The sequence below is a fragment of the Myiozetetes cayanensis genome, unplaced genomic scaffold, assembly GCF_022539395.1.
Source record: "Myiozetetes cayanensis isolate MyiCay16 unplaced genomic scaffold, myiCay2020 scf2-11, whole genome shotgun sequence".
Classification (NCBI taxonomy): domain Eukaryota; kingdom Metazoa; phylum Chordata; class Aves; order Passeriformes; family Tyrannidae; genus Myiozetetes; species Myiozetetes cayanensis.
In genome coordinates, this window is record NW_026087411.1 from 18,457,415 (window position 1) to 18,475,230 (window position 17,816).

The 17,816-nt window shown below is 44.4% G+C and overlaps 1 protein-coding gene across 2 annotated transcripts in view; it reads left to right on the forward strand.

Annotated features, from left to right (window-relative positions):
* ALK (ALK receptor tyrosine kinase) overlaps positions 1-16,762 on the forward strand; it is a 309,488-nt gene extending 292,726 nt beyond the window's left edge. For both annotated transcript variants that reach the window (XM_050316451.1, XM_050316452.1), the window contains 8 exons: positions 353-482; positions 6,009-6,106; positions 7,151-7,243; positions 8,931-9,032; positions 9,428-9,562; positions 10,128-10,218; positions 11,544-13,609; positions 15,947-16,762. In XM_050316451.1, the coding sequence (XP_050172408.1) occupies positions 353-482; positions 6,009-6,106; positions 7,151-7,243; positions 8,931-9,032; positions 9,428-9,562; positions 10,128-10,218; positions 11,544-12,242 (1,348 nt within the window). In that variant the 3' untranslated portion in view covers positions 12,243-13,609; positions 15,947-16,762. The remainder of the gene's footprint in view (positions 1-352; positions 483-6,008; positions 6,107-7,150; positions 7,244-8,930; positions 9,033-9,427; positions 9,563-10,127; positions 10,219-11,543; positions 13,610-15,946) is intronic.
* Positions 16,763-17,816: the final 1,054 nt, after the last annotated feature.

Consider the following 17,816-nt stretch of genomic DNA (forward strand, 5'->3'; position numbering starts at 1 on the left):
CCCAGCTTCTGCTCCTTGGATGGGGAAAATTAAGAGCAGAGTCTGTTATCAGACACGTTCTCCTTCCTATGCCTCTCAGCTCTTGCTGTAGCCCAGAAAGAATGCAGGGGAGAGGAAAAGTAAAGCCACTGCTTCCCCACCTCTGTCCCTGCACTATGCAGACAGATACAGAGTGCAGGGGTAATGCTTTAGCTTTATCCAGTTACCCTACCTTTGAGATTTGTTACTTTCTAGGAAAAAAAAAAAAAAACCAACACACACAAAACAAACCCAAAACATTCCCTGCGGCAAAACGTTTTGAATTTTTCCTGCTATGGTGCTTTTTGGATCAAAGTTGCTCCTGTCTCCACAGCAAGTTCAACCACCAGAACATTGTGCGGTGTATTGGGGTGAGCCTGCAGGCACTGCCCCGTTTCATCCTGCTGGAGCTCATGGCTGGAGGGGACCTGAAATCCTTCCTGAGAGAGACACGGCCCAGACCGGTAAGAAAAGAGAAAACTGTATTTTATCTAGTAAGTTGCTGCCATGAGGCAAATACTTAACTGCAAAAGAGCTGATCTGTGCAGATACTATTTCCCAGAATTTTCAATGGTCAGAAAATTTCTGTTGCTACAAGACCACTGTGGAGGCAAGACCCAGGTGTATAGGGAACAGATGCTGCTGGGGTTATGCAGAGGTGCCTCATTCCCAAACTTTGCTAGACAGCATTGGAGATACTACCTAAAGAAAGACCAAAATCAAAGTTTAAGAAAACAGAAGTTAAACTCAACTCTAACGTCTCTCACGCCAGCTGGGGGCAGGCTGGGGGGACTTTTGAGCTAGTAATGGTAAATCCATAATTTAAACTGCTGATCAGGTGCATTTCTGTGGATATCTGTCTGTTCAAATTTGACACAGGCAAGCAGAGAATCTGGCCTGGAGCTGTTGACTTAATATCAAAAATCTTTAGTCCAGAGTTTTAAAGATTTTCCCCACTGAAATCAGCATCAATAGGAAAAGACAGTCAGCTAGAAATGTGTGAGAAAAAAATTACAACTTCTAGAGAGGAATCAGTATTTCAAAAGAATAAAGTTTACTCTGAGTCCCTGGACCAGAGAGGCACACAGATGTTGCTGAAGTTTAGGACCAGAGCCCAGCTTCATACTTTGTCTCTATATTTCTTCAACACAGGACAAAATTATGGATTTTATCAGTACAAGAGAGACACAGATTCACTCTAACAGATATAAATAAGATTCTTCCTTGAGGCATCTGGAAACAGATCAACTTTGTGTTTTTTCCATGAAGTGTGGTTTTCAGACATATAAAATGGTCTGTGAGACTCAAAACTCTTGAATAGGTTGCATTTTAGTGGCTCCTGCCTGGATAAGAAGGCTAAACACCTGGAATCTGAGCAAGCAATCTTTATAAACACCAGGCTGGTTTTCTGAAGCACCTAGAGATGCTCATACAAATGAGCTGAAATTGGTGGTAGGTAAATGGGTAAATCCATGTTTTACCATGTGGGCTCTGCTCTCACCCCATGCAGAGCAAAATGGAATGGGCAAGATATAATGCCTGCTAGATGCTCTGTTGAAAACTGCCAGGCCAGGCTGTGCTAGATGTGTGAAGGGGCAGGGGAAACATGATGGGTTTTAGCTCATTAAATTAGAGAAGCCAGCTCAGTAATAATAAAGATCATGTGAGGAAACACCAGGAACACTAGTCTTGCACAGCAGGAATTTTGACCTACTCGGAGTAAAATGAGCCAGCTGCTTTTGTAGATGAAAAGCACTTAATCTTTACAGGACACAGTCATGGGAGCCTTCTGATCTTTCTGTTTACCCCAACCCCAGTCATGAGTTCTTCCTTGCCAGGGCTTCTGTTCCTCTTAGCAGTAGCCCTGTGCAGCCTCTGTGAAAGCCAATGTCAGAAGAGGCAGACGGTTCATTCCATTTCTTCTCTTTCTGCCTTCACAGCAGCTCTTTCCATTCTTCTCCTTTCCTTGTCTTTCCTGACCTGTTTGAGGTTATCTGAGGCTGACCATAATAACTACTACACACAGGGGCTGTTCCCAGCACCTTGAAGGTTCCCCCTTATTCCTCCATTTAACTTGCTCCCAGGAGTGCAGCAGACCTGGGATTGATGCCTCTGTTTTCTGCTCAGTCACATTTCTATCACTCTTTGGGAAGCTGAGTTTCAAATGCAGATGGGCAGTTGCAAGCTGGAACTGATTCAGAAAAACAGTTTCCATTCCCTCTTCAACAACTGGATAAATGTGGATAGCCTGACTGTACGCAGACATAGATCCACATGATTCTGCTCCACTTCTAACACCTTCTTCCCTTTGCCTTTCCCTGCCTCTGCAACCATCCCATGTGGTGTCTGCCTGGCAAGAATGACAGAGTAATTCACTGTCTGGCTGCTGGGGCAGCTTCTGAAGGGCCAATGGCACCTGTGAGTGCTGAGAAATCAGCCCCTGGTTGCACGTTTGAGTACTGGCTCAGAAACCGTGAGGCGAGGAGACTGACTGATGAGAGATGAGATGTGTGCAGAGCATTGTGCTCTGTGAAATATGGGATCCAACTGTGGAAGTGGATTTACCTCTGCATGTACTTGAGGTGTGACAGAGTACATAAGGCCTGTGGCTCATTACTGCTGGGTGTATCTTTGCACTGCTCTAAATGAACCCTGAGCTGCTTTCTTCCTCCTGTTGCTCATTCAAAGAAGACAGGCAGGAGGCAGGCACAACAGACTGGATATGCAGCTTTTCAGGCCCAGTAAAGAAAAGGAAAGACAAGAAAGAGTACAGAGTAAACAGGCTTTGATGAGCTTTGATTCAAAAAGGAATTAATTGAACACACAAGACCTGGCTGACTGACTCAGTAGCGCAGGTCCACTGCCTACTCTGCAGTAAGCACCATATGAATTACTGCCTTTCCCCTTATTTTTTTGCAGTTTTGTATTTTCCAGCTAATTTATTTTACTACCTTGTCTTTCCCACCTATTTCGGCTTTCAGCCTAATAACAAAAAAGAGATTTACATGTTCACTCTCTACCTTCATCTCCCAGTTGCTCTCTCCACTCCTCTGCTAGTAACTTCAAATTTGTTTGACAGTTTTGGAAAAAATAATAGAGGTGTGAAAGGCATTAACTTGACATTAATTCCAAGGCTTCAGAAAAAAGAAAGCACTATGCTAGAGAGATCATCAGTTGCCTTGTTTGGTTTGCCACTGGTCAGCAACAACCTGTGTGACTTGGAGCAAGACACATGCAGCACTCTGCCATGCACTCAGCCACTGAAAAACAGGAAAGCAAGCAGAGGGAATGGTAAAGGAAAAGGTGAATCAAGGGAAGTGGAGCTTAAGACATTGCAAGGGACATGAAATGGGAAGCTAGAGCAACTGCAGGAGATGTCAGAACATGGGATCCAATTTAATGAGAGATCAAGATGCTGCCAGCACTACTGCATGTTGTTCGCCTGTCTTCTTCATGTAAATAACGAAAGCAGTGTTCAGCCAACGTGAAATGATTTTTCTGGACTCTAAGTAAGAATTATCATACATTCATCCAACATCACTAATACAATACCAGTGCCTCTTGTGGAGTACGTCAATTTATGCCAGCTAGGTCCACTCCATAAACTCCACCTTCGTACTTCCCCACGGCTCCAGGGTTTGCAACCCTGAAGGGCTTCTCTGTTCCATTTCTAGTAAAGTTTCACATCTATTACAGGAATGCCCCGTCCCCCTCACCTGTGGTAAAGCAGTCTGGTAGATTCAGAGACACCTGGTATTGGAGCCTTTGCTCATTGTGAACATTGCAGAATTGTCCATTGTGGGAAGTTCAGTGCTGATCTTTCTCACACACAGCGCAGCAATCAAAGAAGAGCTCTGGGAGACAAATCATATATGGATAAATGATTCCCCTCCTTTGTGCTGTGCAGCCTGTTGCACAGGGCAGTGATTACACTGAACAATACACAGAATTTCATTCACCTTTAGCAAGATTAAGCCTCACCTGGGGAGGTGTCACACTAGTGCTTCCAGCATGCCCACTGCCCTGAGCAGCGGTGCATTGCAGCTGGCATTGTCCATTCATCTGGGGAGCAAAAGCTGTAAAGCGAATCCTTTGGTGTGTCTCAAGGCTGCCCCTCTTGCAAAATGAATCCCAAACATCCATTTTTCAAACAAATTACATGGCTAAATTGTCCTTGGCTGGGCAGTCACATCTGTTTTAGAATTGTAGTTAGCCAAATAAAAGGTGGAAGGAATTCATCTAAGGAGGGAAAGGAAGGGAGTTAAAAAATACCAAAAAAAGAGAAAAAAAGAAAAAAGCTATGTCGTTCAAATCAGCTTCAGCCCACTGACTGCCTTGCAGTACAGCTCAGGTCTGGAATCGATTGCAGAGTAAAGAATTGGGCTTTTTGCTCAGTTTTCACTTCAGGTTTCTGACCCTTGCTCAGAAGAGGAGGGAATGGGTAGATTGAGATATTAAATTCCCTTTGGTTATACCCGGAAAGGAAAAAAGAAGGCATGTCCATCCTTTCTTACTGTAGCCATCTTGTGTAGCTGGTGAGTCACTTCAACTCACAGAGGTAGAAAAGATTATTTCCCCTTCCCCACAAAATGGGAGGAGAGGTGCTTTATGTTTTCAGGAAACAATTGCTCTATTAAAAGGAAAGTTTAAGGGAGATGCAGTCCAGTGTTCTAAAGAATCAGTTAAGTATATATATGTAATGAACTATACTTTGTAAATGATAAAATATAGACAGGTGATATCAAGTCACAAACAATTTTCTTTTATGGCCCTGCATTGAACAAAACGGGCTTTGTTCACACAGATATACAGCATTTTTCAGTTATTTCATTAATCAAGTATTGAGGCCAGTTATTTTCTAATCTCTTCAGAAGACATTAAGATTTTTGAGTTTTACCAGCCAATGACCACTGTTTAACTGCTTGCTGCTGGCTGCTGCAGAGCCTGAACTGATTTCCAGTCCCAGTTAGCAATGGTTTAGATCAGATGGGGTGGCCAGCACAGCATTGCATCAGCCTGGAGTTACATTTCTTCACAACAGAAACAGTCCCTGTCACCTGTCACATTGGAGAACCTGTGCTGGTTTTTGCATTGGTGGTAGAGCCCCATGGGCTGGTGCGGCTTTCAGGGACTGAGCAGAATGGCTGGTGTCATAAGAGGGAGCTGAAGAGTGGGATAAGCTTGTTTGGTCCAATACCTCAGGCCATTAAACACTTAGCTGGCAAATGGCTACTGTGGAATAAGCAGTCCCTGACACCCAGTTGTTTGTCATCGCTCCGCTGGCAGCAGCGGTTTCCTCCTCCCCCACAGGACTGGCCACAGAGATCACTGATTCACACCTCGGTGCAGCAGCTGATGGTTTGGCTTCAGAGGCTGATGAATGTGAGCCAGGGCGAATTCTGCCCTTTTTGCTAAAGCATCTGGCTCCTGCTGGCAAGGGCTGTGGACTTCATCAGAGGGGCAGGAAGAAGGAGTTGGCAGCCTTAGTCTTCCATAGCCGTTGGCTACACAAACCTGTGTCAGTGCTCTAAGGGGCAAGAGAAAACCTACACAGATGTGGAGGAGGGAAAGAGCAAATGTGACTCATGCCATTATACAAAATGTCATTTTCGTTGTTCAAGGTGACTTAGAGAGGAACTAGCAATAATACAAAGAAACTTGGTGAGGAACGGTTCAGGCTACAGACCCCAAAAATCGTGCTGAAAATTCAGAAGCATCTCCCGTGAGAACTGGGGTAAATTCTTACAGGGGCATCCCAATAGAGCTGGAAAGTCAGATCCAGCTGTTCTGATTCTGTCTCTGGGGTCTGTATGACATTGTGTCTGCACATCCTTTCCATAGTTCACGGATATGAACTCCTTCTTGTGCATTTTTGTAATCCCTTTGTGTATTAACATTGAAGGTTCTCACTTATTGGAGAATTCCCAATGTTGTATTAGCAACAAATCACACCGTGTTGTTGCTTTTAACCCACGTTTTTCTTTTGGTAGAATCAGCCCTCCTCCCTTTCCATGCTGGACTTGCTCCACGTGGCCCGTGACATTGCTTGTGGGTGTCAATACCTGGAGGAGAACCACTTCATTCACAGGTAGGTGAACACAACATGGGCAGGACTTGCATACAGGCCCACACAGACTCGTTATTCCCTGCTCCATATGTTTATGTCCTGCTGCACTCTAGTGGCTGGAAACCTTTAAACAATGTGGACAAAAATCAGAGTAATAGAAGCAGTTAACAGGAAAGCTGCTATAAATCAGGTTGGCGAAGGTCTGTACACTTACCAGAGATCCCGAGCTCTGTCTCAGTGCCTGCACTTGTGCAGTCCATTTGGTTACTCTGCAAAGGGACACAATCTCGTGACAGAAGTCTTTAAAGCTCTCCCTATCACGAATTTTGTTTAGTGCCTCTGCTCATTCTGGAACCTTTTTCTTCTCCCTCTCAGAGAACAGCTGTACAAGTATAGCCAGAAGTTCAACACCTTGTGATTATTCTTGCCTGCTCCTGCAGAACAGGGTGTTTGGCGAGCATCTAAAATTCTGCCTGTTGGGTAGAGATGAGTAGAGATGTGATAATTCACAGTTCTGATAGAGTCATCCATAAGGTGTTCCACTGTGCTATTCAGATCTCAAGGTTTGCTTCAGCCCAGAAGAGGTGGAGCTTGGAGCTTTACCTGCATATACAGGCCCAGAACTTCAGTATTCAGAGCAACACATGCACATTGTTGTTCTGCCTGTCTCTGACAGTGCAACAACCACCATTTCACAACATTTGAACAAACACACCAGGAACAGATCAGTGGATCATTCCCCAGCTCTACTTCTTGCACTCCTTAGAAACTTAAAAATAGTTCTGAGGTGAAGGAGGGTTCTCAGGAGGCCCATGCTTTCAACTGGGAGGTGCTACGTGAAGTTTAAAGAGGAAATGTTAGAGAAAAGAACTGTTCCTGCAGTGGGGGGTAGATTGGAATTTGGGACATAGCAGTTATCCATAAACACTGGTATTTCTGGCTGTTGTGGGCTCTCTGAAGCTCAGGAAAGTACATACTATTCTTTGCTTTCTTTTTGACTTGCTAAATTGTCAAATGATTAAGTGGTTCTTCTCCTTCTGTTGCTTTTTTTCTCTTTCCCTGTAGGGATATTGCTGCCAGGAATTGCCTCCTTACCTGTCGAGGGCCTGGGAGAGTGGCTAAGATTGGAGACTTTGGAATGGCCCGTGATATATACAGGTAGCAGAGCTAAGACCAGGGTATCTGCAAGTGGAATCTCACTAAAACGAGGCAGGAGCAGTGCAGGAGATTAGGCTCTTGTGCTGCTCTGCATAACCCCAGCAAGGCAAGAAGTGGAGAGATCCCACCCTGGTGAATTCCAGCTAATGTATTTCTGGTGTTTGCCTTTATTTGTAGTTTAACTGTGCTCTGGAGATTTTCCCACTCCTGACAGCTTTCTCCTGGGCAGTGAAGTCCAATGGTCATGGAAGGTGTTTTCCCTCCCTCTTTCATTCTGTCTTCAGTTTCTTCTCTTTACTTTCTCCACACCAAAGGGCATTAATGCGCCCTTTTGTTTTGTGGTCCCAAATCATTCTGAGTTTAATCTCTCTCCTTGATGCTACCCCTGCACCTTTGGTTTGGTGTCATCAGTAAATCTTCTCAATTTACTGCAGCTAAAGGAGGAAGGTGCAGAGGAAGGTCAGGAAAATGTAATCACCCAAACTGGAATGCAGCCAAGACACAGGGTTAACTACTCTGCTCTTGCAAGAAGTGCCAGAAAATCTTTAATGACCATAAGCAGTCAGGGCTGCAGTTTGATATCTCATCTTCCATATAGCACCTCTAGAAGTGCAGCACCATATCCCGCTGTGCTGAGGAATTGATTTGCCCCTGACTCGGAAGAAGGAATGCCTTGTGCTCAGTCACCCGCACTGTTTATTTCAGTGCCTTGCCTTCTTTTTTCCCTGCTTGGGGATTCTTCTGGCTCTACTTAGCTTGAGATCTGACAGTATCACAGCCTGAGGTGATTGCAAACAGAGTGCTACTTTCAAAAACACAAGAGTATCAGCTCTGATCAGCTTGGGGTTTTTCTCTCCTCTCCCTTGACAAAGAGCCCCCACACTGCCCCACTGTCAGATGGGGGCTCTGCTGGGACAAAGTAGCATCTGTCTCCCTCACACAATCAATAGAACCAACTGCCAAGATGAACTCTTTGGAGCTGAGCTTTCAAAGGTGCCTTTGAAGTTTGCACATGTTTCTTTGTCCACGAATATCCTTTAGATGCTCAGGCTGTGTAGTTATGATCAGTGATACCAGCTTGCATGAGCATCCTTCCGCAGCTGCCAGCATAGGATTTGGGGCTTGTAGGTTTTATTTTAAATGACAGCAACAATAAAGGACTGTCTCAGGAGCACAGGAGGTGGTTTTTGTACTAGTGCCTCAGCTCTAATGGCCAAGCATCCTCTTCATCAAACTCCTTGTTCTTACAAAGGCTTTGGGATTTTACTTGCGGTGCTTTAGACTGGGTACATATTGGATAGGTTCTGTTTATTTTTGGTGGGGATTCTCAAGGTGACCATGTGGGAAATGAGGTGAAGATCTTGCTGTGGTTGAAAAGACCAGGAGGATGGCTTTGCCAGCAGCAGTAACTGTTTGAGTAATTCACTAGGAATATGGACACAGATGAGGATAACTGATTTACCAGATCAGGTCTGAAGTGAGGTAGATAAAACAGTCCTTCCATGGATTGCCCATTTCCACTACTTTTGTGAGAACAAGCAGGTTTTTTCAGCATTTTCTCCGCCATATTGTTCTGCCTAAATTAGTCTCTCCTCTGGGTCATAATTTTAATATTTGTAATTATAGAAATCCCAAATCAATGCTGTTTTCTGAGTTCTTGGCTGACTCTTTTGTTTGTTCTCTGCAGAGCCAGCTACTACCGGAAGGGTGGGTGTGCAATGTTACCTGTCAAATGGATGCCTCCTGAGGCTTTCATGGAAGGGATATTTACATCAAAAACAGACACATGGTGTGTTTCCTTTCCTTCTCTGTCCAGTCTGTCTGTCTTGCAACCCCTTTTGTAAAGTGTGAAAATTTTGTAAAAAATGCATGTTAAGGTTCATTTCTCATGTACTGAAAGCTGGGTTTTTCAGACTCACCAGTCTCAGAGGGCAAAGCAACCATATTTACCTACCTATATCCTAGACTTTACTCACTTAACAGTCATCTACTAGTATTTATTAAATGTTTCAAAATTCACTGTTACAACTGTGCCACTTACTTGTGTCTGAATCCTGCAGCAGGGACTTACACCAGCTGCCTGAGCAAAGGCTGCAAAGAGCAGTGCTGAACCTAAGGGCACTGAGTATTGGTGACGGTTATTCCTGCATCCTTCACTTTGTTTTTCTTTGCTTCTGTATTCAGGTCTTTTGGTGTATTGCTGTGGGAGATATTCTCTTTGGGATACATGCCTTACCCTAGCAAAAGTAACCAGGAGGTTCTGGAGTTTGTCACCAATGGAGGAAGGATGGATCCACCTAAAAACTGCCCTGGCCCTGTGTATGAGATGTTAACTTTAATATATTCATGCAAATAACTTTCTGATTAAAATGCTTTTCTCTAGTCAAAAGTTAATTACTTGTAAGGTTGATCTTATTGTGGCTGATCTGTTTTACTGAACTTGAGTGCCAGTGATTTCTTTAATATTTAATTTTTCTGTCTGTTTTGGAGAATAATTTAGGGCCCTTTTGAGAATTACTGGTCACTGCTTGTTTGGTCAAAGATGGTGCAGTATTTCTGTGTCTTAGGTTATCTGTGAAACTTCAATGCATAAGACTGTTCACAGATAGGGATAACTGGGCTCCTTTATCTGTAGCCCTGCCTACCTCTGGTGAATTGTCCAAGGGCTTTTGAGTGGCTGAGTTATTTCTCTGGTGGGCTGTGGATTTTACCCCAGTGGTGGTCACATTTCAGTGGCTACCAGTACATCAGTTGTCTGACTCTGGGGAAGGCAGACAACTCTTATTTGTTGGAAGTCAGAGTGCTGATGCATGCTTATGATTTCTAAGCTGTTATGTACCACAGGATCTGCTGTTCATGAGCATCTCCTGTTCTGCCCTTTCAGTTACCGCATCATGACCCAGTGTTGGCAGCACCAGCCTGAAGACCGGCCAAATTTTGCCATAATCCTGGAGAGGATTGAGTACTGCACCCAGGTATGGGTGTTAATTCATCTCGGATGAAGTGGGTGGAGAGGGTTCCTCTTGAGGAGAGGTCTAGACAAACCAGAACACAAGATGAGAAGGCAGCACTGAATGCAGTCAGAATGCAGTCAGAAGTCCAGGGAGTGACGCCAGCCTGGGAACAGTGGCTGGGATATTCACCTCATTGGGTACTGGATCCATCTTATCTTTCACTGCTGAAAGGCACAGGCTTAAACAAACTTACACAGCTATAGAAATAGCACACCAGTAGCTCTTCTTCTGCTTGTAAAGGCAGAGATTCCAACGAGCAAAAGAGCTAAGACAGGCCCACACCTGCGTGAGTTTCACATGCCTCATCCCAGCCACTCCATCATGGTGTTCACCCTTAAGACAGTCAGCACCGAACAGGAATTGTCCCAGCTCAGAGCACCCTTTGCAGGTGGTTTCAGCAGCTGTTAGCAATTTTCTGAATCTGACAGCGCTGGAGAAGGCAGGTGGAAACAGCCAGGCTCAAGAAGTGGGGATTCTAAGGCTCGGCAAGGGGGGGAAGGATGCAGCTGGATTTCCAGGCCAAAATCAGATTTACTTAGCTTTTAACACCAGTTTAGCTTACAAGAAGTAGAGTAGTTTAGAAAATATTTTGCTGCCTGTATCAGCAAAGGCTTCTTATATGGCCTCACTATTATTTGCCTCAGTCAGTTTGCTTTCCCTTGCTATTTGGGAAGCTTGATCTGTTTTTCATGTGTGTTTGGATCCTTGGATTGGGAGGCATTTTTTTTCTGCTCTCTGTAGCTTGCCATGGCATCTAGCAATAATTAAAGGCTGCCCAGATCACCACATTTTCTCTCAGTTTAATTCTCAAAACTGCTCAGAACCACAGTCTCTCTGGATTTGGGATGCAAGGGGTCTGCCAGTATTGCCTTCTCTCTGCATTTCCATTCCTCCCTTGTTGTATGGAGGCAATACTTACATGGCTGAAACTTTTTCAGTATTATCTGAGAATGTTATGAACTCTGAGATGATATAGATTCCAAAACAAAATTCCCACAGGAAATTTGTCTGGACATAAAAAATGTTTTTCATTGGTTTTGTGCCTCTACTGTTCTGTGGTGAGTTTTAGGGTTGGGTTTTTTTTAAGAGTTCGACTTTTAAGGTTAACCCATTACATCTCACAGTTAACTGCATTTCATCTGCATCCCCTACACATGGAATATGGGCACTGGGTAGTGGGAATGATGCACTGTGGTCATAGCATGACAGCTGCCAAATGTGTCAGGTTTTTATTCAACGCATGATGCCTACAGACTTTGAGAAATTGTCATCGTTCTCTCTGGCAGGATCCAGATGTCATCAACACCGCCTTGCCGGTAGAATATGGCCCATCAGCTGAGGAGGAGGAGAAGGTGCGCCCTGACGATCCAGAAGGAATTTCTCCTCTGTTGGTCTCCACACACCAAGACAGAAAGGATGACAAGCAAACCCTGCCATCTCCACCACCCCTGCCATCAGCCATCACTGCTGGAAAATCTCTAGGGAAAGCAAGAGCCTTGGAACAGCCAGTGCCAGGGAAGGTGCCGTCCCCCTCAGCAGGGGGACACATCAACATGGCCTATGCCCAGTCCAATCCCCCTTCTGAGCTGCACAAAAGCCGGGGCTCCAGAAACAAGCCCACCAACCTCTGGAATCCAACCTACGGTTCCTGGTTTGCGGAGAAGCAGGCCAGCAAAAACAGTTCTGTGCTGGAGAAGGAGAGGCACGAGAGGGAGAATTTGGGACAGGAAGGAAACTGTACTGTGGGGCCCAACATTATGACTGGCAGGCTGCCAGGCTCCTCCTTGCTATTAGAGCCATCTTCCCTAACTGCAAGTGTTAAAGAAGTGCCTCTCTTTAGGCTCCGCCACTTCCCCTGTGGGAATGTCAACTATGGATACCAACAGCAGGGCTTACCCTTGGAAGCCTCCACGCCACCTTGCGCTAGCACTTACGAGGACCCCGTCCTAAGAAAGAAGAGCCACATAACCCAGCAGGGGCCCTGAGAGCCCTCAGCCCTCTTGACTTTTCCCCCTGTGGCCCCTGAGCCTTGAAGAGATGTCCTGTTACCCAACACACCACGAGCAAGGGATCTGACAGCATCACCTTCTATTTTGTGCAAATTTACTCCAAAAGTGCCACCCTTGCCATTGTAATTTCAACCAACCCAAGAGGCTTCAATCCACCGGAGCCCCAGTAGAGTGAAAGAACCAAGGGGGAGGGAGGATGCAGATTTTGTCTGCAAGGCCCAGCTGCTGTTGCATCAACTCATTCGCATGGTTGTCGTCATGCCCTTCCCGTGAGCTTTTCTCAGTTGTGTGTTCTCTGCTTACGTGTCAAAGCTGCGGCTCACTGCCATGAGTGTTCCATGTCCAAGGTTTTCCATGCCACACTTGTCATTGCTGTGGAAGACCTGGAGATCTCCTGCAGCTGGCAGATGTTGTAGCGGGTTTGGGAAGAGCATCCTCTATCCAAACCGAAAAAAGGATACAGCGTGCACTGAATGGTGACACGGTGGCACATTCTCAAGTTGTGTTCCAGCTACAGTCCAGTCTTCGAAAGTCCTTGAGTGCACAGCGGTTATGGGAGTGCTGACAGGGCGATAGAAAGACACTGGTCACACTGCATCGCTTGAAAGAGAGGGGAGAGGAAGCAGAGGATGGGTGCAGATGCTGTGAGGCACTTGGGGGTGGGAGGGGCATTGTTTGCCTGGGGATTTTTGTTTTGTTTTTGTTTTCCTATGCTTAAGCACTAAAACTGAGTAAAGCCCTTTAAAATTCCTTCTGTCCTACAAAAGTAGGAATGCCCTCATTGGGAACTTGCACGTGTCAAGTGGAACCAAGGTGAAGCTTTAAAGGACCACGGTCATGACAGAGACTTTCACCATGCCCTGAAAATGGACAGCCACCTGCATACCTCAGAGGTTTACTATAGCCTTTGACATACCCTGTACGAATAACACCAGAAAGGCAGAAGACTACATCGTGCCACAGTCCAGATGCCAGATACTGTCTGTATTTGAAGGGTTTAGAGCCCTTGTCCCTTTAACAAAATACATGTATGATAGTGGTTTAAGGACAAACACTCCATTGACTCACTTTGTACACCTTGTGCATGAAAAATATTCCAGTTAAGTGTATTGTCAAAACATAGATGTAGGAAATAATTCATGTGTAAAGATGTGCATTAGTAACTTCAGCTTAGGGTTGCAAGGAGCTGTTTTAGCATGAATGCTATCCAAAAAAGGGGTGCTTATTTCCATGGAAATGGATGTACTGGAGCATCAGCAAAGGAGTGTGAAGGTGTTCTTCAGTCCAAGACTCTTTGTTTCAGTGAAGTGTATCTGAATCTGACCCTGGATCCAAATGCTGAGGTAAGCTTCCTGTCTCCATAAGGGAACAAACCAGAACCCACATATACATACTCCTAAACTTTGAGATGCTCAGATTGAACTTGGAGGACTTGGTTTGGGTCACCCCCTCTTGTCAAAAAATACATTGAGAGGAGGGAGAGAGAGATGGTCTGATCTCCTAGTCTGTGCTGTGCTCTTGTGTTGAGAAGCTTGAGTCAGGGACTGCTGTTCGTGTCCTGGGGATCCATCACACCCCTGCTGTGTGGGTCTGCTAGGGATAATGAGGGTTACTCTTACAGGTTTCTTTAGGTTGAACTCGGAGAGTATTTGTCATCTCCAAGGTTATTAGGCTCACAGCTTTTGTCATGAAATAGCCACTGGGGAGGGATTCTGTCTAGCTTAGGACTGTGTTAGTGTCACACCAGTGTCTCTCTCTAGCTCAGTAAACAAAAGGGGGTAGTTTTCAGAGTCTCAGGAAAGCTGATTAATTCAGGAGGCAAGCACTGCCAGAAAAATTTCTTACACTAGTATATTATTCACAAATAATAGCAATTTTCATTTAAATATTCCAGCTTTTTCATTTTCAGAAGAGCTGAAGCTCCTCATTGTTTTCTTTAGCATTTCTTTGCCTAGGAGTACACTGAGGTTTTGCTGCCTTACCAAATGTTACTGAGGGCAGAAGCTGACCTGTATCCTGATGAGTGTTTTTAAAGAATACACAAGAACAAAAAGTTGTTAAATTAATTATCTCTGACTAACTGAAAATATTAATTCTTGCATCTGAGGCAGCAGCTTTGATGCTGCACAAATACAGATAAGCTGCCAGGTTACAGTGTTAAAGGTGGCGTTTCTAAAGAAGCTTTAAAAGCACAAGCAGCAAGAAATGATTATAAGTTTGTAGGGGCGAAAGGCAGGCTTTCCCAGCCTCATGAGAGTGTGGTTACTGCTCTGAGCTTGTACTGTGCAGTTATTTTATAAGAGAATTTCAACTGAAATACTCTTACAGAATGGGAGTTGTAAAAAAAAATGATGGAGATAAACACATTCCTGCTTCTTTCCTATGGAATATGTCAGGAGATAATTCTGGTCAGGGGAAATGGTGAATTACTACTGAAATTCTCTACTCTGCTGAGTACAGTGCATTGAGATAAATACTGTTCAGCACTGGCAGTTGATTTTAAGTAGGCTTCCTTCCAGTGTCTCCTGTGTAAAACTCTTTGTTGTGCGGTTTTCTTAGGGTTTGTTGGGTTTTTTTGGTGGGTATTTTTTGGTGGGTTTGGGTTTTTTGGGTTTTTTTTGTGGGGGAGGGCGGTGTTTGGTTTGTTTTTCCTTGGGGTTTTTTTGGCTTTTTTTTTTTTTTTTTTTGGGGGGTGGGATGTTTGTGTCAGCTTTTGTTTGTGGTTTGTTTTTTTTTAATCCCCTTTTCTTAACTCTTGGAATTCAGAGGAATTCAGAAATCCAGTTTGGGCTTATTTTTAGTATTAAAGACACAACATATCAGAGCTATTCTACAGAAAGAATTCTCTTTGTTACCCCTGTTTGCTGTTCAAGCACAGTACCCCAGGCTGCAAAAATTTTTCTGTAAATATTGATGCTAATCAAATCTTGTCACTCAGAAACAAGGGCTGTAGCATTTGCCTGCCCTCTTTCTCAGATAACAAATTAGTTGCCTGGACCAAAAGGTGCTCTGCTGTTTGTGTGCAGGTTGCATCAAAGATTTCCTGGTCATTCTGCAATTCCATTGCTTAACTTTAAGCATCTGTCCTGTTGCCAAAGCATTGCCAGGATTTCAGTGACAGTGCAAGATTTTACTTGCATCACTGGGATGATCTGAAGAACGCTTTTCTTAATGATCCCCCTCTCCTCTGTCCCTCTGTGCACACTCAGGCACCATCAGTTACTGTATGATCTCCAATTAGTTGAAGGGCTGACAGGACATTTAACATGTAACATTTAGCCATGCAAGAGCTGCAGATGCAGTGCCAGTTCGCCCTGAGCATTTTGTCCAGTCATGAACCAGAAACTTTTAATTTCTGTGTCTAGAAAGATCCACCTGTTCAGTACTCAGTGCTGCAGGGAATGAAGGGGCTTAAGTCACCATGGGCTCACCAGACCAAAGCACTCTGGATGAGTAAATCCCAAATTCATTTATCAAACTGCTCCATGCTAGGCTTACAGTGCAGCAGAAAAACAAATTCAAGTTATTTTATCCTTCTTACTCATTTTTGTCTGTGACTTATTTTTTAAATTACAGTTTATTGACACACTGTATATTTCTTAAGGAAATTGTTTTTAAGACTCTTAATCTTTTTCATTGGCAATATTAATGTTCTGATTTGTATCTTCCTCGTTTTACAGTGGAAAAGCAGGAAGCAGGATGATCTACAAGATGTAAAATGTGACTGAGAAAAACCCTGTGCTACCACTCTTATACTTGGAAAATGGCTTATTTCCATGTGGATATTGCCTGTTTCCTATGGGTTTCTGATTCTGTAAGCTGCTGGAGGCAAACTAGGTTGGGATGCCTGTTTCTCTACCTTTCCAGTTGTCCTGTCATCTTCCCTTTTTGCTACTGAACCTTGTTTCTCCATCACGTGCCTGGGAATGAAGCGAGGGAAGAAGTTTGGGTGGGTTTGCTTCCTCGAGGTGCAGTGAAGGAGTGGTGGTGGGAGAGGGGCTTTGCTGTAGCGAGGGGAGGTGCAGGTACCACAGGCTGGAAGCGTGAGGGCTGCGTTAATTTGGGCGCAGTCGCTGCACGACACAAAGGGTCTGAAATGAGGTATGACTGGTGTAACTTTGCATATCTGCTCCTGTTACTGCGCCTGTCTTCTGGGTGACAAGAACCTTGACATAGGAATAGCATAAAACAGCCTTCCACAGCAGCAAAGACACGGCCATTTGTCTGTCCCAGAGTTAAACCCATCACAGGAAAATGTCCAAATTGTCTGCATCTGGCTTTTTTAGTAACAAGCTTCATTATAGGAGTGTCTGTCTCATGTACAGCCATTTATGCAACGTTGTTTATGAAGGAAGGGCCTGTGCACTTCAGGGATACTATGAAGAAAAATACTAATATATGGTCATTGAGTATTTTGTATTGAATAGTGTATTTGTATTGTAAACAAGTGTAGTGAACTACAAGGCATGAAGACAAATAAAATGACAGTAGCTGGCTTTCTCTGTGTTGGGCTGTGCAATGATTGGATCAGCATCAGAGGGAGGTGTCTGGACATCCCTTTTTCTTGGTAAAGCTGCAGAAGTATTAAGGTGAAGGACACCCAAAGGAGTGGTGTTGTGTTACACTGAGCCAACCACCTTTTGGGAGAGAAGCAGCTGTTTCAGACTTCTCTGCATTGCAAACATTGGATGTCAAGTTTCTTACAGAGGTGGCATTCCTTCTGTCACAAAGCACCAAAGCTGGCTACTACCCACAGGAAAACTGGTCAGTATAAAGAGAAAAACGGGTAGGGTTGAAGAGAGCATTTCGGTGTTTTCATTCCTAAATGTGTATATCCTACTAAGACAGCCTTTTTCTTTGAGTCTGGACATAGACTGTGACTAGATCTAACTCTAAGTTGTATTTTAAAATACAGTGGAGTTCCAGCATTGAATCCTGTGACAATTCTAGGAAGAGGAAGTTCCATCCCTGAAACACTTTTTTCCCCTCGCCCTATCACTCCTATGCCCCCCGTAGCTGCAATTCTCAAGAAATGGTCCTTGAAATTAGGACTGACTTATCGCCAAAGTTTCTCCTTCACATGCTCATTCTATTGCACGATAGTGCTGTGGTTTGCTAAACAAGACTTTTTTTCCTGAGCAGGTATCTAGCAGGCACCTCTCCTCTCCATTTCCCTTCCACTTTGGTTCCTCTCCATCTTAACTGAAAAGGGAGCTCTCCTGTGCCCTTCTAGGAATAGACCTAGTCAGCAGTCTGCCACATAGACTATTTTGGATCTGGCACTGGTTGGCAGTCTTTGCTCTGATTCCCATTTCTTCCAGAGTTGTCTGTCTCTGACAAGGCAATGAAAAGGATGCAGGTGGGTGCTCCGCTCTGTGGCTTTCATGGACTCAGTTTCCACCTGGTGTATGGAAAGGCTTCTGCAAAAAACTGAAAAGCCATGACATAAATGCTCGACTTGCCACCTAAGTAAAACTCTTGCAGGTAGCAGAGCTAACTTGTCAGAGGAACCAGGTTATGTCTTGCAAATCTGCAGTGTCTTGGATCCTT